The sequence below is a fragment of the Podarcis melisellensis genome (assembly GCF_964234715.1).
Source record: "Podarcis melisellensis genome assembly, chromosome: 5".
NCBI classification, from domain to species: Eukaryota; Metazoa; Chordata; class Lepidosauria; order Squamata; family Lacertidae; genus Podarcis; species Podarcis melisellensis.
The window spans coordinates 57,976,304-57,998,803 of record NC_138537.1 but is presented as its reverse complement, the minus strand read 5'-3'; the positions used below and the strand labels follow the sequence as shown (position 1 = coordinate 57,998,803).

Here is a 22,500-nt window from a genome sequence, read left to right as displayed (position 1 = left end):
ACCCCCACTTTTTCCTATTTCACACCTGAAGTCATATAGAATGCCAGGAGTAGAGCTGGTAGGCATGACTTGACCAAAAAGGGCTTGTGGGTCAAATGAGAGGTTGGGGGGGGGGACTAATGAAGTCCATGAGCTGGAGGTTCTCCAGCCCTTTAGATACTAAGGAAATCAAATTTGCACAAGTATAAATACTCTGGAAAGGAAACTGAATACCTACGTCTTAACTTGTTTTGCATGGACAAATATCCAAATGTTGATTGCCAGTGTAGCATCAAAATGCTGCAAATGAATGACATATAAAATTTAAAACTTTTCATCCATAAATACTTCATTTTACTAAGTGTTCCACAAGTTTAAAGATTGGATCCATAAACCTTTGGTTCTTCCTTGTTTGCTGTTGAAACTTTGAAAATAGTTGTTCACCATGAATGTCTGTAGTTAATTTTTTGTGATTCAGAAACTGAAACCAAAGATTGATAGGTGTCTTGCCAAGCCTTTCATTGAGTCTTCAACCATAGCCACTTGTGTATTTTTAACACACGCACATGCATACCCCATCACTAATAAAATAATAATAATTGAAAGCAAAATTTGCACAAGGATAAAGTTAGAGAAGTGTTGGGCTACATTTTAACCTGGTACAATTACCTATAAAACATGCTGAGAGATGTTTGAAGGCCCTCTCCCAGTCCCCTCAATTGGAACAGTTGCTTGGCTGATGCCTCATATGGCAAGTTTCAAACTGGAGTGAATTTTTATGGGGAAGTTATATGAAAGTAAGGTTTTTAAATGGAAATAGTTACAGACCCGCTAACAATAATGGGAACCCATGATGCTGCCATAAATCACAGGAGCATGTGAACGTTTTCTATAGCTCTCTATGCACGCCTGGGAAACCTGCCGATTTAGCAAAGAGCCATTCTGCTTCTGTGAAATCACTAGAATCCCAATGAGTTGATGAAGAGGATACAGATGAGAAGAGATGTGCTGCCCTTCTCTTCTCCCAGAATCATTTGTAGAAACAAACTGATGATTCCTTTTAAAGAGGAACAGTAAGCACACCTATAGTTTCAGCATTGCTGTAGTAGCTGGTTTCTAGACGGTAAACTTGTTTTTTTTTTCCAGGTGAGGTGAATATACGGCTTGAGTACAAATGGTTTTACTGAATGCATTTTCATTCATTCATTCATTACATTTCTATCCTACCCAATCTCCAAGGTGCTCAGGGCAACATATATGGTTCCTTGCTATTCCCATTATAATCTCAAAACAACATTCTAGGATAAGATAATATAAGATAAAACTCAGGGCCAAGTTGGAGGTGATGCATCACTTGGTTTTCTAATTGCTAGTTGCCCTGTGGGCATCTCCTTTTTTTATTTGGCTGTAAAGAATTATCTCTTTCTTTCCCACAGCAGTGTCCCCCACTGCCAAAATGCCCACTTGCCCACCCCCACCCCAGTGTTGGCTATTATCAATTTCAAAAACAATATATACACTTCAAGTGATATGTTTAGTGTCACATCCAATTTTGCCTCTGCCTTCTTAGTAGAGAAGATAATTGAATCCAAATTGAAGCCTAACTTTAGAGCGCTTCAAGGCCACTTTAGATATGTAAAGTGGTATGTGAAAATGTATGGGGCTAGCTCTGCCCCTCACTGAGACTCTACATGTTGGTGTGTTTCTAACACCCTTTGTACCTTAACTGAACAGGGTTCCCACCCCTGAGTTGGAAATTCTTTGTGTGATCCCATCCAGAATTCGTTGATTCTGAAATGGCTTGAGCACATTGCTGGGGTTCATGGCATCATTGAAGGGGCAGAGCTAGTACTGCATGTTTCCATAGGCCCTTGAACAGGTTGTACGGTTTGAACCTGAAAGAGCTATTCTGTCTACCACGCTGACAGAAGTCTTTCTCAAGTGTTCCGTAGCTCTTACATCAGAAATGTCAAGCACAGCATATCAGAAAAAAATGAGTCCTCGCATTTTCTATATGGATTCACATCAAAGTATGACCCATTTTACATATACATTTACATATTCTACTCCCTGAATTAAACAGCATCCTTTTTCTTCTCTTTTAGTACTTTGTGTGCAAAGCAAGCAGTCCATACACAAGCTACAATTCTGTTTCATACTGTAAGCTGCCCACAATCTTACCTTTGTATTGCTATATTAGTTCTTTTCTGTCCCCTCCCCAGAAGCCATAAGATAGTTTACATTGGTTCTGTATGGGGTTAAACCAGGGGTAGAGAACCTGGAAGTATCAACCAGACCTAACATACACAGCCATTTTGGAAGACCTGCCACTCTCTTTTCGCTTTGTAAAGTGTGAGTTCTCCTTCTGGCACAGAATGTGGCCCTCTGGCTGAAAAGGGCTAGTCATCCCTAGTTTAATATTAGGCAAAAGTTTAATATCAGGCAAACAATAGAAATAAAAGCTTGGAAAGAAAATAAATTCTGTTTGCTGCTAGAAAATTGGGACAAAAATGCTGGCTTTCTCCTTTGTTCAGATTTGGCAGGAGTGTATATATATTTTATTGGTTTTGCCAGTAGTCCAACTTTTCACATACTCCCCAACCCAAAACATCTGCAATACAAAAACAACACATTCCAGAAGGCATTGCAAAGTAAACTGCATGCAAGTTTCAGCTTATGACTTACAACCCCGCCTTCAATGGGGAAATATGTCACAAAGATTATTTTCTTGTTACCACCACATATTATTTGACAAAGTGGATAAAGAACAGTTTTTCTCCCATTTCTCAACACTAGAATTCATGCACATCCAATGGAACTGAATGTTGCAGGATTCAGGACAGATAAAAGAAGGTACTACTTGGTTTAATGGTAGTGATGACTACCAACTTGGATGGGCTTAAAAGAGGATTAGACAAAGTACTACTAGCCATGATGGCAACGCTTTGCCTTCGTGGCTAGAGGCTAAATGCTCCTGAATTCAAGTTGCTGGGAGCTGCAGGAGGAGAGACTGCACCTGTGCTTGGTTAAAAATGAAATAAAATCCTTCTGATCTCTTCCTTGGGGCTATACCAGCGGGGGAGATGGGAGCACATGACCATGAGGCTTTCTCAGGCTCACTTCTGTGGTGATGAACTGTGGCTTAGTGTTATGTCTGAATGAGACCACAGTGTATTATTATTATTATTTTGTGACATGTGATGTAGGCTTGAATGGAACCTGAAATAGTTCCACTATAGCATATCCTTAATCTAAAAGGAAGGTATACGGTGTTGTTTTTCAAATGAAACAGCCTGAACTAGTAGCAGTGGCAAGGAAGCAAGCAGTTAACTCATAAAGAGCTACTACATTCCATGTTTTTCTCTGCAGAGCTTGGGAGTTCCCATAACTAATGAGCTCAGGCAAAATTTTACAATCTAGTCCTTCTATAATAGAGATGTGAAACCTCTGGGGGTTGATAAAACTTTCCTTTTTTGAGTAGAGTGAAGGCCCAACTTTTTCCCTCTCTTCTGAGAGGGCAGACCTTTATTAATTCCCATGTCTTTTAACAATGCATTAGGTCCCAGAGTTTCATTGTTCTCTGGGCAACAGTTCTTGACCACTGGTTTCTAAATAGTGGATTTCTCTTTGAACTTTGGAAAGTGAAAATGGCTACAGCTCAGCTTTCAATTAGAGCTGCGGGGATTGTAAATGCTGCAGGCTTTCTGAAATGGTTGAAATTCCTGTCTCTACAGATGTAAATTGTTTGTAAGGGCCAAGAAAGCCAATCAAATGCAACAGCTCTGCAGTTTCCATGCTAGTGACTCATAGAATTCTGAAAGAGTGCTGCCATTTTTTAAAAAAAGCAATGTGGGAATAAAATAATTACCTCTTTAGGAGAGCCAAGATAAAGATAAAATAATTTTCAAGTTCAACAGCTATGAGTCTTTATTAAGTGATTATCCATGACCACCTGTGTATGTATATCTAGGATAATACATCTATGAATATGAATGTGTAAGCAAAAGTACAGTGTTTGTTTCCTGGGTGATGCGCTTCTGGGTAGATTTGAATTAGGCTTGAGACTTTTGTGAGGATGAGGATGATAATAATATTTGTATCCCACCCATCTAACTGGGTTGCCCCAGCCACTCTGAGTGGCTTCCAACATATATGAAAACATAATTAAACATTCAAAAACTTCCCTATACAGGGCTGCCTTCAGATGTCTTCTAAATGTTGTAAATAATAATGATAAAAGAAATTAAGGCTAAATTGTAGCTGACATTTTAATGTGTTTCTGTGAATTTAGTTCACTATAATTCAGGGATTGGGAACCTCCAACCTGTGAGACTAAGGCCCATGAGGACATTTCAGTCAGGCCACAACCACCTGCCCCACAACTGATGGTATATATGAAATCTGCAGTAGAACTACATTGTTCAGTGCACAGTGGGGCAGGCTCAGCCTAGTTATTTGTCGTTACTTGAGAAAAAGGTCTTTATATCAAATTACTTCAAAATATTAAACAATATTTCCATAAATAAAAGAAAACACAATAAAGGAAGGCAGTGAACATGTTAAGTTAATATAATGAGTTTAGTACATGCTTGGTTTAAAATACCATTGTTCCGCTTTTTGGGAACTCAATCTATGCTCAATCACCTATAGCACTAAACATCATTTTAGCACAGTACATATTTTTGGAGGATATAGTAGCTCGTTGGCAGATGACCCCTGTCTTTTCTAGCTGGCAAGACCAGTGGTGATGGTGGTGAAACCCAGCTGAGAGTTTAGAGAGCCCAAATAGCTGCTTTATGTCAGAGGAGACTACTGGTCCTTCTAACTCAGTATTATCTACAATTGTCCACAGGTAGCACTCTCCAAGGTCTCAGCCCTAGTTGGAGATGTTAAGGATTGAATCTTGGATCCTTCAGACACTCCACTGCTGAGTCAATGGACAGTGACTTCCTCTTTAAAAACAATAAGATTAGTCAGTACTTCATTAGATGGAATAGTAGTCTGACAAAGCACCTCCCACTGACTTCTCCCATGTCACCAAATGTAGCCTACCCACTTTGTCTAGTGCTCCTCAGCCTCCTTAACAGCACAAGGTACTTTTTTTTTGTATTTTCAAAGAGTGCTATAGTGTCTCCAAAGCTCATCATTTTGGGAACACCCATATTAGTATGTGGATTATTATCCACAGAGTGCCATTTGATGCTGAGTCAATGGACAGTGAGCAGAAGACAGTGGCTGTTGCAGCCTGTCCTCCTTGATAGGAGCAGATCTTTCATTAGGGGGAAGATAATAATGAAGAGAATAATAATAATGATAATAGGGCGGCTAACACCAATAAAATTACAATAAAACATAATTGGGGGGGGGACAAAAAAACCAAAAACCAGTTTATTAAAATACAGGTTAAAATACAATTTAGAATGCAGCCTCATTTTAATAGTAGCCCATAAATCAAAACCACAAGGCGAGGGAAACATAAGGGTTCCAAACTAAAGGCCAGGCAGAGCAGCTCTGTCTTGCAGGCCCTGTGGAAAGATGTCAAGTCCTGCAGGGCCCTTGTCTCTTATGACAGAGCATTCCACCAAGTTGGGGCCAGTACTGAAAAGGCCCTGGCCCTAGTTGAGACCAATCTAACCACCTTGCAGCTTGGAACCTCCAAAGTGTTGTTATTTGTGGACTTTAACATCTTTCACAGGGCATACCAGGAGAGGCAGTCCTGTAGGTACGAGGGTCCTAGGCCGCATGATAAGCCCTATTCCTACACTCTGTTCAGTATATTGGTTAATGGGTCAGCACAACAAAATGCATGATGTGAAGAATATTAGTAATGACCGATTCAGTTTCTGTTTTTCTTATTTCTTCTACCTAACAAGGCAACTGGCCATTTCTACAAGCACTCCAGACAGTCATAAGGTAGACCCACTTGTAATGGCAGATATCAGAAATTTCAGCATCTTTTAAATCATGTGCTCTTCCTCTTATTATTTGTTGATGAGTTAATATTGTGATAGATCATATTCGGAAAGAAATCTCCTCTTTGACAGAATCCTACTAAATATTCAAGGCTAAAGGGTTTACTCTTTTAAATAAAAATAAAGGTTTAGAGCATTAATAGTTTTGCTTAGAGCTGTTTAAAGTGATGACTTCAGGATTTTAAGGGAATGTAGCTTTTTTTTAAAAAAAGGAAACCAAACATGACCTTGGGGAATAAATGTCCCTTTGACCCATATAAAAGTCAAGATGCAGTGCCAACATATGGAAATTATTTTCCCCTTGAACATGTCTTGCAAAAGAAGGTTGGAATTATTGCACTGTGGCTTAGTAACCACTCTCCCTCCTAGCTGCAATAAAACGATGGCATATAACTACACTGCTGCACCACGATCATTTCATATATGGCAGATGTCCATGGAAATCCATCCTTGCTAAAATGTCACAGTAGCGGTACGCGAAAGGAAATTCACACTTTCGGAGCCAATTCACACAACCAAACTGGCATGTGCATATAGCAGGTTTAGTGAGACTGTGCCAGGTTCAGCACATGCTGAAGAAGTCATGCAATTGCTTCAACTTGTGTGTAGTTTACAAGTCCACCCAAATTTACCGGAATACCAAAGGGAACTGTTCTTTTTTTCTTTCTTTTCGGTGGTTTACTTGATTCTTTCATTTCTTCTTTTTGAAACTTATGGTTCTCCAGAAGAGAAACTTGTGGTTCTCTCCCTAAACTCGAATAATATTGTCATAATATGACTAAACCTGAAATTCTACTTGATAAACTTGGTTGAAAATTTCAGCAGTGTAAGGGGAAAGCAGGTTCACAAAGAGAAGGAGAATTTCAGGACAGGAATTTGCAATGTTTTAGGAGAGAGTTATTTGGCAGCTATGCTTTTTAAACCTTCCCCCCTCCCTTTAAATGTAATTTTACCATCGCCACAATGGGTGACTGGTATCCTGCTCCACCCACAATGCACCTTGGAATGACACTTGAGGAAATGCACTGACACTACTCAAAACAAGTCTCCCCAATTATATGCAAACTTTCTCCCCACCCCCTGAAAAAATAGCCCCTTCCACTCTGTCTGTGCATGTTCATGGAACCCTCTTTCTTATTACTATTTTCAAGATATTTCAAAAGAAGTTCAGAAATTGAGGTTTGGCCAATCTTGCTCAATCTGGGCATGCTTAAAATATATGCAACTGTTTAAATGTTCTTTTCCCCCTTTTGAAAAGCCATGGCTCTGACTTCCTTAGTTCTAGCACCTATGAGTAATTTCTTGAAAGCTGTGTGTGTGTGTGTGTGTGAATGCAAATATATATTTGCATAGGGAAAGGTGATAGATCTATGGTGATTAAGTAGTTATTCTTTATAATGTGCTAAGATTATACAAACACTATCCAAAGCTTTATATTGCTTGGGAAACCTGAACAGCCTCACATTTTTACATGCTTTCTGTACACATGCCTTATAAAAAATGTTAATGCCTTGTTGAGATGTGCCAAAAGCTCCAGGGCTTCAAGATCAATTACTGAAACTATGTTTCTGCAAACCTCCATGCAGATGTGGTTTCCTAAAGTATGGAACACACTTAACAATGCAGGGCACCTGGAAACCAGTTTGCACAGATCCTATTACATCTGGATGGCTCTTCTGCAGTAATGGATTGGAGGGCACTTAAGAATCACCATTACACAGATTTACATTATGGTTTGCGTGAGGAAAACAAGCCCATTAATAGCCCAATCCTGTGCATGCTCACTTGAAACTAAGCCCTATTGTGTTTAATGGGATTTTATTCTGGCTTATTATCTAGCCATCTTTTTAAACTTCTGGTAAAGGTGCTGGCCAGAGGTGGAACTGTTAATGAGATACAGAATGATGATGATGATGATGATAAAGAATATGTTTTTGTGGTTTCCTCTCCCATGGCCACATGGATGAAATAGAAGTTAAAAACCCAACCAATAAAGATAGAAATCTAGCTATTAAAAGCCTGCTGAGGTAGGGTTGTTTGATAGGATGCTTCTTCTTTGTAATTGCTACAAGGAAACTTCTATCGTATCCAATTAGTCCATTCCCTCTCAGGTGGGAGGTCCCAACTGCAGGTCCAGCCCAAGCATTTGCTGACTGCCTCAGGTGGCAGGTGCAAGGGGGCAGTGGTGGCAGGCCCCTCTGATCCTTCTTATCCCCCTGTACAGGCATGCATGTCTGTCACATGGTTTGCCCTGTGTCCTTCAAGCCAGTCTGTTGCCTTCAGGTATGATGGAAGACACTATCCTGTCAGCAGTATGGAAATAATATCCAGTTCTTTACATGGGAGTGTGGTTGTGGGTGCCATATTGTCCTTTGCCTCAGGAAGCAAAATGTTTCAGCTGTTGGTGCTTACCTACAGCACCAGCCACCATCTGATGAACTTGCATGTTACAAAATAAGGACATGGACACAAAGGTGGCATTTAGCTTAAAGTGCTGTGTGATTGATTTTTAATAACGAATAACTAACGATGATTCCAGATCTGAAGACTCCCCATGCCACCTCTCAAGATCATTGCAACCATTTAAAATAACCCTAAGTAATTCAAAACACTAAAATCCATATGAAGAACTTTAACGAAACCAAAGAGCTGCAACTCAAATCCCGAAACAGTAGAAGCAACGCCCAAATATCTATCTCTCTCTCTCTCTCTCTCTCTCTCTCTCTCTCTCTCTCTCACACACACACACACACACACACACACACACACAGGCCTTTCCAAACAAAAAACATCTTCCTCCTCTTTTTGGTGAAGTCTCCTAGGCAGGAACCTCCACCATGATGGTATGCCATTGGTAGCAGTCGTCCAACAGTTTCTTGTTCTATGGCAACACTGGTGTCTGATGTGCCATGCCAGAGAAAAACACCCCCAAACTGAAACAATAATACTTTATTTCCAATTGTTGTGCTTTCTCTCCCCCTCCCCAACAGTTCTTTCTCTTCTATAAACCGAAGACGCTGCTTCACACTTCAGGCTGCCTCCAAATTCCTGTATTCCTTCCCATCTCTTGGCCTTTTCTCCCCAATCTATTTTCAGATAGAGTCCTGTGCATCTACTTTAAATTAAATGCTTAGACTAGTCCCTTTCCTTCTTGCTCTGCCCCCTTTGAAGTTGAACAAATGAAGAGTTACTGCTTAGAAAGTGTGTGTGAGGAGGGGAGGGGGGAGGGGGAGGCCATTGATTAGCTGTGGACATGCATAATTTATAGGTAGCTTGGGCATCCTGTGAAAATGGGCCAAAGATTTTTCCCCCCTAAATTGGGCTCTATGAATTCTAAATGATCTTTAGCATTTATTATTGCTCGAGAAGTTCCATCCAAGTGATGTGATTATTTATATATTCTGACTCAGTTTCCTTCCACCTAGCCAATTTGAATTTTAAGCTCTCCTACGCTCGCTTTACCAGCGTCTTTTAGCCGGTGTTAATCATTAGCCGGTGCTCATGTACTGCCTTCCTCTTTAATGCTGTACTGTCTTTCCTTTTCCTGTTTTGTTTATTACAGTGAAAAGAACAGGGTTTTGTTTTGTTTCGAGATTCCAGGCAACTAATTTGCAACAGTACCTACCGAAAAGAACCTAGGCGGAGCTGCTTTGTGAATTTAACCTTTTTCTTTTTTTACGGGTAGCATGTTGGGTGTGCAAACTCTGCGTGCGCCTTTAAGAAACAAAAATTAATGCAAAGCTTATTACAATCCTGGTGCTTGCTAACGCTTTCTCTCTTCCACTGTCCAAGTGTCTGAATTTCAGCTTCAGATGAGTGTGGCCTGCTGGGATTTGAGCTGCCAGTTTAATTAGTGTTCAGTAATTTCAATAATGAGTGACAATTCATTGGGGCTTTTAGGTTGGTCTTCTGTTCAGAAGCAAATCAATAATCCACAGTTTTTCCCCTTCTTTAAAGACAAGAAAGTGGCATGTGAGTTACATCAGATGAGAGAAAATAAATGAGGAAAAGCACAAGTCCCTCAGTAACTTGAGAGGCAATTGGCTTTAATGGTGTGGGCAGCCTCCCTGGTTTGTTGATGTTATTGGATGAACAGAAAGGTCATTAGTATCTGGAAAGGGGCTCCAAAGATTCTCACAGTAAACAATTTGCCCTGGCTGTAACCATAGTGATTTGGGTAAATGAACACAGGTATGTGGATTACTACTGTATTCCCCAGACTGCCTATATTATTGCCTCAGAAGATATAAAAACAATTGAGGCTAATTGTATGAGAGTGAGTTTATTACAAACATAAATGGAGGGGGGAAAGAAACCAGATATATTGTTGAGAAGCTCAAAAAAAAAAAACCCTCTTAATTTTCTCTATAAGTCTGTACGTGCATATTGCTTTAATTTCCACAGGCTAGAATGTGTGTGCATACATTCTCAGATTCGTGTTTGCAATACATTGATGCCGGGTGCTTCATAATTTCAAAAATTGGAGGCGGTGGGATTCCAGAAGATCTGGAAGGTCAGACTCACTGCAGAGGGGATTGACTGTGTTTGTTTGGAAGTTGCTCGGCCAGGCTGGCGGTAGTTCTGGAATTCTATACATGTCCAAAGACACACTTTTTCTAAACCCAGTCCTTCTGAAATGCATTGCAGCACTAAACCCCACTGAAGCTTGGCTCAAATGATGCCTGCTTATGTTTCGTGGAGGCTCTCTTTTTGCTGATGGCAGGTTTTCTTGCACAGCTATGGTCACCCTGCCAGAGGTGGTGCCATGAAGAAACAGCCCCTGTGCTCGCAAATGCATTAAAAAGTCTGGCAGAACTTATTTATTCTACTAATTGTGGTAGAAATGGCTCCAAGAGGCTTCCTCTCAAATGCTAATCATATCTTCGTTGTCTCAGATAAGGCATCATCACAATCTAGATTGCCACACAGGCAGCAGCTCTGAAAAGTTACCCGCATTACCACTTGTATCTGACCAGTTTACAGTAGCTGCAGATTTGGGGTGGGGTATGTTTTTTTAAAAAAATCTATTGCTCTCTTCTGTTATTGCAACAAAGAGCCAGTCTTCATGAGGTGTTATGATTTGCAGTATACAAATCCATTAAAAAAACACAAATGAAATCCCCAGCTGGGAAGGTCAAGTCTAATGAGGTGGGCTGTTGTGAGGAGTGGTAACTCACAGCATCCCCCATGTAGGCCAGAGGTGATTCCAAATGAACAGCTGCTTATAATTATTATAATCTGACACTTTTCATCCACCTCAGGTGCTATTTTTTTTCCTCACAAGAGAACAGATTAATTGTATATCAACTGATATACATAAAAAAGGGTTTGATAGAAGGCTTAATAAAGTAACATTAAATAGAAGATCCCACTGAAATTCTAATGTGTATATTCTTAATTAAATTCTCTTGTACTGCACTGTAATTTGGGTGCAATCCTTTTTCTTTCTCACTTCACTGAATATACCATTTTAAATTATTGTTACTATAAAAGTGGGAGCGGGGGAGGGAAGTAAGAAAGGCTGCATTTTTGGCCAGCCATTGGTGGTTGGAGTGGGGAGAAAAATAAAAATCTATTTAATCCTACCATGATCATTTGGCGGTATATCTATGCTGCCTTTGGTATTCCAATGTCAAACAATAAGGTTTTCCCATTAGAATTTAGTTTCCAGGTGAAAAGAAAATAGCCCTATTAAAAGGAAGATACAAGTGGATGGGACAGTGTTATGCACAGGAGACAAGGGGGACTTCACTGATTTGTAAGAAGAGATGTAATGGAAGATGTGTTGGAATCAAAGAAGGCAGATTTCTTGAGAGAAATGGCTGCCTTTCTGTGGTGAGGAGAGATCCTGGCTCTTCTGCCAAATATATCCATAGAGAGAGAAAATAAACCTGAGGACAGATGTCACAGGTCATGCATCCAATTCCCTCTCCCAGCATGTTACTTTTAGCAATGATATTTTTTTTTACCAACGATGCAGTGCCCTCCCTTCAACTCTGCCGGGCAGCCCCCTCGAATATTTTATTTGGGGGTGGGGAGAGAGAGAGAAGGGACCTTGGCCCCTAGAAGTTGCTCCTATGGGAAGAGAAGTTTTAGCCTTTCTGGCCAGCTCACATGAGATCTTGCAGGAGATTGTGAGATCTTCCGAGAGCTCTAATGGGCTGAGGCAGCTGAAAACCTAAATGTCTCAGCCACCCAACACATGGGTCCATTTTGCCCACTGAAAAATAGAAGCAGATATTTCCAATTTCCATAACCCCCAGTGGCTACAAGGCTAAGAAACAACTCTTAGGACTCAGTTCCTTGTGGGCGGTAACCTAAGAGTAATCTCAGTCGAATACAAATGGGACTCATGCAAATAAAGCACATAATAAACAGGTTAGATTAACTTTGGTTAAAGCAGAAAAGATGGCCCTTTATAGTACAAAGATGCATCGCACTGGTTAATAGAACCAAAATCTGATACAAGCTGAAGTCCTCTTTCTGCAGCTATTTTATACCTCCTTTCTATATCTTGAAACCGCCGTGTGAGGTAGAATCACAGAATCATAGAGTTGGAAGGAGCTCCAAGGGTCATCTAGTCCCACCCCCTGCAATGCAGGAATCTCAGCTAAAGCATCCATGACAGATGGCTAAGAGTTGGTGGTTGGCCCAAAGCAGGAAGTGAGCAAAAATCATGAGTTTAAAATACTAAACTGTGTAGGCTTAAAGTATCTTCTTTTTGTTTATCAAGGCTGTCAAACTGCTTTTTGTTTGTGTTTTGCTGATGGTTGTAAAATCCAAAGGCTCCACTGTGCCTTTTTTTTTTAGTACAGAAAAGCTCATGCCATAATACATTGGTTAGTCTTTTAAATGCCATAAAACTTATTTTATGGTACCTTATTTCATATGTTCCTTTTGGGGGGAAGGAAGGGTATTTTGGAAACAGCAGCAGGAACCCCAAGCTCCTGAATCTGGTCTCACCTCAAGTCTCTTTTCATCCTCTGCTATAGTCTGAAGGAACAGACAGCCCACCAGAACATGCAGCTTTGCTATTGACAGAATCTCCAAAACCTTCCCAACTACCTTATTTAATGGTCAAAGCCCAGGAAAACATAAGCAAATTACATATTACGATGTATTCTTGTGCTAGTTAAAATGACACATTATGTTGTTTCAGTATTAGAAGTATAAAAATTGAAGAGTTTTTAGAGCATTATTATAAATCATGTCCTTTCTCCCCCCCCCCCATATTGAATGCTGGCTCTGGGGGTTGGTGGGGGGGGGGACCCAAACAAGTACAGCCTACCTACAAATTCCCTTGGCATTTCCTGTTGAAATGAATAAGACACTCTTGGGGCATGCAAAAGATTTTTTACAAGGGACCTATAGAGACCTTTCTGTCGTATAGCATTTTGCACCGGGAGTTTTCGTTAGTATGTGTAGGTACGTAGCAGTGAACCTTGAAAGGTTTGGTAGGTTTGTTTTGCATAAGACGGCAAAAGATCAACAGTTCATCTAAACTATATTAGTTAGAATAAAATATAATAAAATGAGATATAAAATAAGGACAAAATTGTTATAAAAGCTATTAGCAGGTTGTTCTTCAGACTTTTTTTTCTTAAAGGAAATTTACAGTTCAGTGGGAGTTTAACCTCCATAAGAACTCCAGTAACAAGTCCCGTTTCAGTAACTGTCAGCACACTAGGGAGTCCTTATAACTGAGTTCTTAGGACACACAGCATTTATATAAGTATGAATGCATAAGATTTTGAATTCACTATCGCAAATTCCAACAGACCTAGACGACAGTGGATGCTTCCAAACTGGAGCTCAATACTGTAAATGGGTTGTTGTGCTATAATAAATGAGTTGCTTGCAACAGGATTGGGTTTTTTAACTTATCAGATTTGTCCCAGAAAGGATAAATCCAAATCAAATGAGAGGGGTAGGAATAAAGAGTGGGGGGCAACACTAGAACACAAAGCAGTAAAACCTCAAAGTAGGTATGGGACCAGAGAATATTTGAAGGATTGCCCCGTCTAATATAATCCTGCATGCCCAATGCATTCAACCGCACAGGCATTGCTCTGCCTCCCTTCCTTGAGAGCATCTATTGGCTTCTTCACTATAAAGCTTTTAGCAGCTTGTGAATGCTTTATTTTAATTTGACCTAGCTTTTAATCTGAAAAAAAATGATTGCCTCCCATTGCTGTTTATGTCTTATTAATGTTATCACTTTATTATATTTTAACTGGGTTTTGCTGTAATTTTTTTTTTAAAGTTTTTGTGTGAGTTGATTCAGGGGTCCATTTTCCAGCTCAAAATCCATATGTAAATATCATGATGAAGAAGGATTGTTATGCAGTCTCCATTTCTCTGAGCAGTGGGAAGTTCTGGCGCAGTGCTACCAGGATTTGGCGAAGAGAACCTTGGAGGCTTGGGGCGTTTTTTAAATGATTTGTTTTCTTTAAAAATGCAAAAGTGGCTACTTACACATTGCCAGAAAGGCATCACCCAAAAAGAGGGGGAAATAGGGTACATATTCACATTAAGCCTGCATATGCTAATTTATATGCCTAATGCGAATTTAGACATTGTAACACCTCAGCTGGCTCCCTCAGCCAATAAAGTGAGATGAGCGCTGCAACCCCAGAGTCAGTCACAACTGGACTTAATGGTCAGGGGTCCCTTTACCTTTACTTTTAACACCTCACCATATTGCGGAAGACTGCAACTAGGTCACCTGTGTGCCTATTAGGTCTGCTGAACAAATTCTCCTCTTGATGGGCAACTTCAATGCCCCTTCTACACTTTCTCGTCGTTCTTTGTCTTTAGAATGGCCTCGAATAAGGCAGCCCTTAGAACAGAGGACTGCTCTCTGTAAAGCAGGACTTGTGGTCGCCCTCTATCAAGCAGGGCATAGGTAGAGGGCTGAATCCTCTCATTCCCTGCCACGCTTTCCTCACCGGCTATATGCTTCAGATTTCCTGCACTTCAGTATACTCACTTGCTTTAATAATAATAATAATAATAATAATAATAATAATAATAATAATATACAAAGCTTGTTTTTCTTCCCATTTTCTTACCGTTCAAATATATATGAAGTATGTACTTGTATTTCATTTCTGAACTGGCTTATGCATTTCTTTCATTATGTATGTATAGTATGATGATTATCGGATTTCAGTAACTGTTGCTGTTCATTAAAGTGGATTGTTGTAATAAATTTAAAACAGAATGTTATGGCTATTTCTCTATCAGGGCATTTTAATGACATAACATGGTCATTAGATACTCTGTTCACAAATTGGGCACAAGTTTGGGCAAATTATCAAATTACATTCTTTGAAGCATATTAAAATCATGCCAGCAAGTTTAAAATCCCAGTAGTTCATGAACTTTTTTTTTTTAATATCTGCCAAGCTGAACAATGGGACCCTTTTAAATCCCCCAGTGAGCACCTATTAAAACCACAATTTACAACTATACGTATCATCTAACGTGTTAACCAGGTGTTCCAGTATTATTGTTTGAAATTCTACCTAGGTTTAAATCAAATGAAGAAAAGCCAAAAGTCCAATTAAAATCCCACATTGCCTCTTTATCGTGTGTAGGTGAGAGACATTTGTTGTAGATTTAATGGCAGAAAATTTATTTTAAAAGTGTAGGCCATCCTTCCCCCCCAGCTTTCTTTTTTTCCCTTTTTTCTTTTTTTTTCTTTTTGCTTATATTCTCACAGCTTACTGGCATTTCCTGTGCTTAACTGAAGAGAAGAAGAAAAAAACTAAAATAAATCTACGACTTTCTGGCTTAATTTTAGTAGCATCCTGGACACTCTAGCTGAATTTGACAATTGAGTGTTGTCATGGGATATTAAAATCCTGCAGAGGGGCCATTTAAGCTATTATTTCATAGGCTGTCCTTTAATCAGTTCCATCCCTGCGCTGCAAACTCTCTGCCAACATGTGTCTCTTTTATTTAATAGTTCAGTGACAACAAATTTATGTTGCTAAGCTCCAAAAAGTAAACCTTACCAAAATACCTCCTCAAACTGCCTTTACAGACGTCCACCAAGGTAATATGGAATTCAGTTGTCTTCACTTGACCATAATTACTTCCAGATTTTGGTTTCCTATCTTTGTCTTTTGGTCATTTTTCTCATTCCACCTCAGACCAGAAGTCCTGGTGTTTCTTTACATTTATGGTTTTTTACTCAGATTTCATTGCCACCCACTCCCGTTCACCTTTGCTTTTTGCAGACTCTTGACATTTTGCCACAGTATCCTAGCTCTTCCTCAAAACATGTTTTCTCCTCAGCTTGGTAACAACATGATAACAATTCGGAGATAAAATGTTGCATTCAGATTATTTGCAATGGGCCAAATATCTTTAAAGAAAGAAGGCCAAAAAGAAACATCAGTCATCACAACATCTGTTCTCTCTTATGTTTTACTTAAGAAAATAATATGTGCCAGGTTTTTTTCCACCCACCCAGAATAATTACCATTTTTAAAAATGATGCATTTGTAACAGCTTCAGCTTGGTCCAAAACCTTTAGTACAATTTGTAATTAATTTATTTCTTGGCTTAGGCTGTGTTTTGGGGGTTTTTTTTGCAAGAAGGTAACTGAAGTAACCATTTGTTTTTCCTAAGATTATTACAAAACTAAACTATCCATGTTGAAATTACTGTTGTTTTCACTGCCTCACTTGTTATTGAAAATACTAATAACATCTCAATATTCCTTTAACAACAAGTATTGTACTAGTATGGTTCATTTATGCTCCTTCCACCCAGTTGAGGCGTGCACTAAAAAACATTGTATAAGGCTGTCCTATACTGGCTGTGTTTGCAGGTAACACAAATTATGGCATAGCATGAAGGTTCTGGCTCCCAGAAAAGAAATTGCAACTGCTTTGCTCCTTATTGGCCCTTTCTGCTTGGCTCCACTTCAAGAATCATCATGTTCACACGCTCCCAGTAAGACATAGTTTTGCTTACCATGATGTGCAAACCAGGCCACTAAGTGTGGGTGGGGCTGCGTTGCTCTGCTGGCTTCCCAACACCACACATTGGTGCTGTTTACTGAGAGAGAGGGGCAAGGCAGCAGCGGGACTGTTGCAGCAACACCAAGCTTCCTGCTGCCTTGTCTTTTCGCCCTCAGTAACTGGGAGTGATGTGGGCTGTTGGGGAGACAGAAGAGTAATGCAGCACTTCCGCACTGTCGCTCTTTTCAGGTGGATTGAGTCACATACTGGTAAATTCAGGTTGTACAATCATAGTTCGTTGTGAGGTCTTGCACAACCAATCTGCTTCCTGGAAAGATCACTAAGAAGTACTAAGAAAAGTGATAGGAAAATGCACTGGAAAGTGTGGGACAGATAACAGTTGCTGTGAAGCTAGGTCATCTAACCTGCCCACAAACAAATCAAAACTGATACTCATCTCCTGTTAGTGTCATAACAAAATGCCACAGTGAGAGATAGGGAAGCATTGGCTGCCTATCCCTTTCTTTTTCACCAAAACCTGAATCACTACATGGTCCTTCAGGCTTTCTTAACTGGTGCCAATGGGGAATTTCCTCCCAATGCAAATAGGAGCTTCAGATGGGGGGGTTTTCCTCAGGACTTCCTAATCAGCTGCTACTCTGGCAATTAACAACTTCCTCCAGTAGATGCTATTTTTAAATGTGCTGTTTAAATGCAAATACATATTTAATGCTGTGTCTAGTTTCACTTGGGTGGCGCTGTGGTTTAAACCACAGAGCCTAGGGCTTGCCAATCAGAAGGTCGGCGGTTCAAATCCCCGCGATGGGGTGAGCTCCCGTTGTTCGGTCCCGGCTCCTGCCCACCTAGCAGTTCGAAAGCACGTCAAAGTGCAAGTAGATAAGTAGATACCGCTCCAGCGGTAAGGTAAACGGTGTTTCCGTGCTCTGCTCTGGTTTGCCATAAGTGGCTTAGTCATGCTGGCCACATGACCCGCTGTCTGCGGACAAACACCGGCTCCCTCGGTCTATAGAGCGAGATGAGCACCGCAACCCTGGAGTCTGTCACGACTGGACCTAATGGTCAGGTGTCCCTTTACCTTTACCTTTAGTTTCACCTCTAGGACCCAGCCTTCAAATACATCTTTCAGTCACACAAACAATTCCTAAAATAAAATAAAAAATCTGGTATCTGGGGGTGGAGTTATTTGTGCCAGGGGAAAGAGTGGTGGGGACAATGGTTTTGGGCACACCCAGGACACAGACCAGCAGCTTGGGTTGGTGGGTTTGTAGTGGGTCCAGAGTGCCAGCCAGGGTGGATGTACAATATCCCCCCCCCAAAAAAACCCAACTGTGATAGCAAAACAGCTTTCCTCATGCACTGATATTGACTTGAAAATGAAAGGGCAAAACCTGTTTTCTTAGGGAGGCAGATTGGTTGAGAACCATACCAACAGTAAAACACAGATTTTTAGTGGATCTGGGCCTCTAAGAAAAAAGACTAAGTGGGGTGGGGGAGAGAGCTATGGAGATAAGGCTGAGTTGAACAGTTCCAGGACTGTAGTTGTAACAGGAGGAAGAAAGACTTGTATCACAACCTTAGGCTTTTATTCAGAAGCAAATCCCTCGTTGTTCAATGGGTCTTTTCCCCACTGAATAAGGGTACCTAAGATTGTGACCTCTTTGGGAATATGTAGGCAGATACAACCTAGCAAAACATAGTGTGTGTAAACAGAAGAAAGACAGACCCACTAAAGTGTATTTATTTGGTATTAAATTCATAAATCAGCTTATAACTTCATATCCTTTTTAGCACACCCCTGTTTTGAATACCCGCATTTACTTTTGTTATGGGTCTGTTCTGCAAAATGAATATGATTATTGTAATTCACGGCATTAACCGAGACCAAACTCTACTGCTCCATGCTGCACAACCCAATTAAGAGCAACAGAAACAGCTAAATTTAACAGGTCCAGTGACATGATAATGGGTTCAAAGGAGCAGTGCCCGACATCTCACATCAATGGCAGTTGGCACATTGTTTTTTAATAATACTGTTTAAATATGCATTACAGAATTAAAAGCCTCTGTTGGAATAATGAGTAGGGTTTGACTTAGATTTATAAAAGTAAGTAAAAAGTGACCTGTAAATACAGCCAAGGATGTATGTTCTTGTCTCCCTCTTCCCATCTCCCCCATTTCTTCTTATAAACCCAGCCATAGTAGCTCAGCAGAATAATGCTGAATTTTCTCTACAATTCTCATACCTGTTAGATAGGTCTCATTACCATCAAAGTACTTATTTATTTCTGACAGTTTTGTCTAACCCTTCTCTCGAGGAGTTCAGGACAGTGAGCACTGTGACCCACCCTTTTACTCCTCACATCCCTGTGGAGGATGAACCTTGAACACTCAAGTCCCTGTGGAATTTACCAACCCCAGAGATCAGGATCCTCTGGCAACACATTGGAGAAGATGTTGGACTTTCCACCTCTGCCCACTGAGCTTGTAAAAAAAGGACACAACTGTTTTGCAGTGACAGGACAGCCATGTTTTGCCTTGGCTGGGTGTGGAGATGGGCAGTGCTCACTTGGGGTGAGTGCATTGTGCAGGTATGGGAGATATTGGATTATGACCACGAATCAGGTGGGAGCTAGGAATGGGGGGCTGATGACTAGAGTGAGAGTGTACTTCCTCAGCCATACATGATACCTCTACGTAAATGTGAATATTTTAATGAACTTCATGCCAATTTTTATTGGAGTGGGTGGAGTGTGAGATTAAATTTGGTTTTAGTATTCGCCTGTCAATGTTTTACATCATTGTTTTGTATATTACCTGTGGGTGAATGTGTTCAAGTTTAATATGGCCGATGTACAAGTGTGCAGTTTGTGTGGGTATTGAATGAGTGGGAACTTATTGGATGTGGGGAACCCTATTTTATAGAGTTGGTGCATTATATATGATATTATTTAATTTTGGCTTTCATTGTAAGCTGCTTTGCAGTCTTTTCTGATGACAAGCAACATACATATACTTGAAATAAAGTAAGTTTTAGTGACAGGCTTAAGGACATCCAGTGAGCCTCATGGCTAGGTGGGAAATTAAACCCAGTATATCCATTATGCCACATTAACCCTTAGGTGCAAGTGACTACCAGGGATGGTCACTTTATTTTTGTGATAAAGTTGATAACATTTAGAATTATAGGGAATCGTGCTAATTATATGCTGCATTGAATAAATTAATATGCTGCATTAATTTATTGTCTATATGGGACCATCAGGAGGCAATTGTAGTCTGTTGAATTTGAGCAGTGCCATAAGAGATTCTGTGGCAGTTTTTCTTCTTTATACAAAGAATGACCCCAGCCAAATTTTAGTCAACTCTGCCATTCTGATTTGGCAATATTTTACCCTCATTCTCACTTTCTGTTTCAAATGATGTACATGGGCCCTATGCAAGACTGTGGAGTATCATCTAATAACTCAGTTCTCAATTCCAGCTGTTTGATGTTGGACCACATTGTCAGACCAATACTGGCTCGGTACTGTTACTGGAAGTAGGGTTATACAGGGAATTATCTTTGTTACTAGCATTAACCATTGATCATTCCCCCAACTCCTTCTGAATGAGTTCTCTATTTGAAGGTTTGCCCAGTCCACGTCCAGTTTAAAAATTAAGAACCATAAAAAGTGAGAGCAAGGTCCCAAACGTTGCCAGTCAGCAGTTAGAACTTGGACAGCAGGCACACAGCTGATGGTGTTTCCTGCTTGGCAGGGGGTTGGACTTGATGGCCCTTGTGGTCTCTTCCAACTCTATGATTCTATGATTCTATGATTCTAGGTTATCTGGTCACAGTCTTCCCCACTGTAGTGAGATGTCCAGTGGACACTTGGGTTGCAAACGTGATCTGTGCAGGAGGCACGTTCGCAACCCGCAGTGTTTGCAACCTGCAGCACCACGTCTGCACACATGGAGGTTGCAATTTGGTGCTTCTGTGCATGCATGAGCACCAAAACCCAGAAGTAACCCATTCTGATACGTCTGGGTTCAGCGTGGTGTGCAACCTGAAAACGCGCAACCTGAAGCGTCTGTATCCAGAGGTATGACTGTATTGTATTTCTATTTCAATTATATTTATTGCTACATCTGTATCTACACATATAATTTAGCGTATGGAAATGTGTGGTTCTGTGCTCCCTTTTTAACTGACATATAAGTGACCCTCTTGAAAACAGTACAGTGGTGCAACTAGTAAGCACTTGGTAGGGCATACTATGTTATGTAGTCTATCAGTACCATCCATTTGTGAAGCCCCACCACCAACATGTAAACGGGGGCACTTTTCACAGTTTCATCCAACACACACATTTTTTTCTCTTTTCTTTTTGCTAGAAGGGTGGGAAATCAGGCCCACACATGATACTTGACTGTCTTCTTGAAAATTTCCAAGGAATGTGATTCTACAACCTCCCTAAGAAGGAAATTGCAATGCACTTAGATATCCCAGTATAACTGTGAACCATATTGCTTTTAAAGATATAAACCTAGCCCTTACCTGTCTTTACCTGTCACCATTACCTGACTTTACCTACTAGAGAAGATCTGATAAAACTATATTGGTAGTTGTATTTTTGTTGCTGCTGCTGTTGTTGTTGCCTGTGTTTTATAAAGGAAAAAGTACAAAAGGAAGTTTCCCTATTAGATCTAAATGTACATTTGTGGTTTGAGGACCCGACCCCCGCAATGTGGAATGAATACGCAAGGACACGTGATATAAGGTTAACGGGCAAGAAAAGGCCACAACTTTATTGATTACAGCAGTGAAAAGGTATTGGCTTAGGCATTGGATGTCTAAAACAAGGGGGTTTATTCACCAGTAGGTGGAGCCTGTTGATGCTAATCCAACTATAGGCTCTCCCCTGATGTCACAGAGGGTCGTGCCATGGCCTCCCGCCAAGCAGGCATCGGACAGAATACACGACCGCCAGATTTCTTTAACGGAATACCCAAAAATTGAAGGCATAGGCGATGGCCACACCTAGCCCTTCGACACACCACAACACATTATTCCAATGCCTAACCTACCCACCAATACCACGAAAGTTGTGACGATTGTTACGAGGTAGGCGAAAAAACCAAAAAGCCAAATGCCAAATGGAAAAATTCCTACCAGGCCCCCTGGACAACCAGGGCGACCAACCTAAGGTCCATAGCAAGGCCAAGGAACTAAGACCCTGAGCAAAAAGGGAGTGGAGGGTGGGTGACTCGCGACGAGATGACGGAGAGAAGAATGAGGCCGAAGAGGAGCTGGCGCCACAGCAAAAGGCTGCTGTAAACGCCCCCTTGGAGGCACCTGGTTGGGTGCCTGCCGAGGGGCGTGGGCACCAGCCAGGTGAGTGGAGGAGGCAGGGGCTAACGCCCCCTGCTAGGGGTGGAGCTCGGGCTCCCGCCCACAACCACTCCCCTCTCTTCCAGGGAGAAGAGTCTTTCTGAAACATTGTTACATGACTTAATTTGAAGGAGGGCTCCTCACTAGAAACTGTTTTTAATTATTGCTTACCAAACTGTAATGT

At 40.7% G+C, this 22,500-nt stretch overlaps 1 protein-coding gene and 1 long non-coding RNA gene across 3 annotated transcripts in view; one reads left to right on the top strand and one right to left on the bottom strand.

Moving 5' to 3' along the window:
- The window catches only part of LOC309370759 (uncharacterized protein), a 246,121-nt gene that overhangs the window by 100,725 nt on the left and 122,896 nt on the right, over window positions 1–22,500 (top strand). The window contains exon 1 of one of the 2 annotated variants that reach the window (XM_081912873.1): window positions 2,721–2,832. The exons of the other annotated variant lie outside the window; for it this stretch is intronic. Within the exon in view, the coding sequence (XP_081768999.1) occupies window positions 2,792–2,832 (41 nt within the window). The 5' untranslated portion in view covers window positions 2,721–2,791. Of the gene's footprint in view, window positions 1–2,720; window positions 2,833–22,500 lie in introns of those variants that run through there. 2 annotated transcript variants of the gene reach the window in all.
- LOC309370773 overlaps window positions 1–22,500 on the bottom strand; it is a 325,382-nt gene that overhangs the window by 279,678 nt on the left and 23,204 nt on the right. The window lies entirely within an intron of this gene.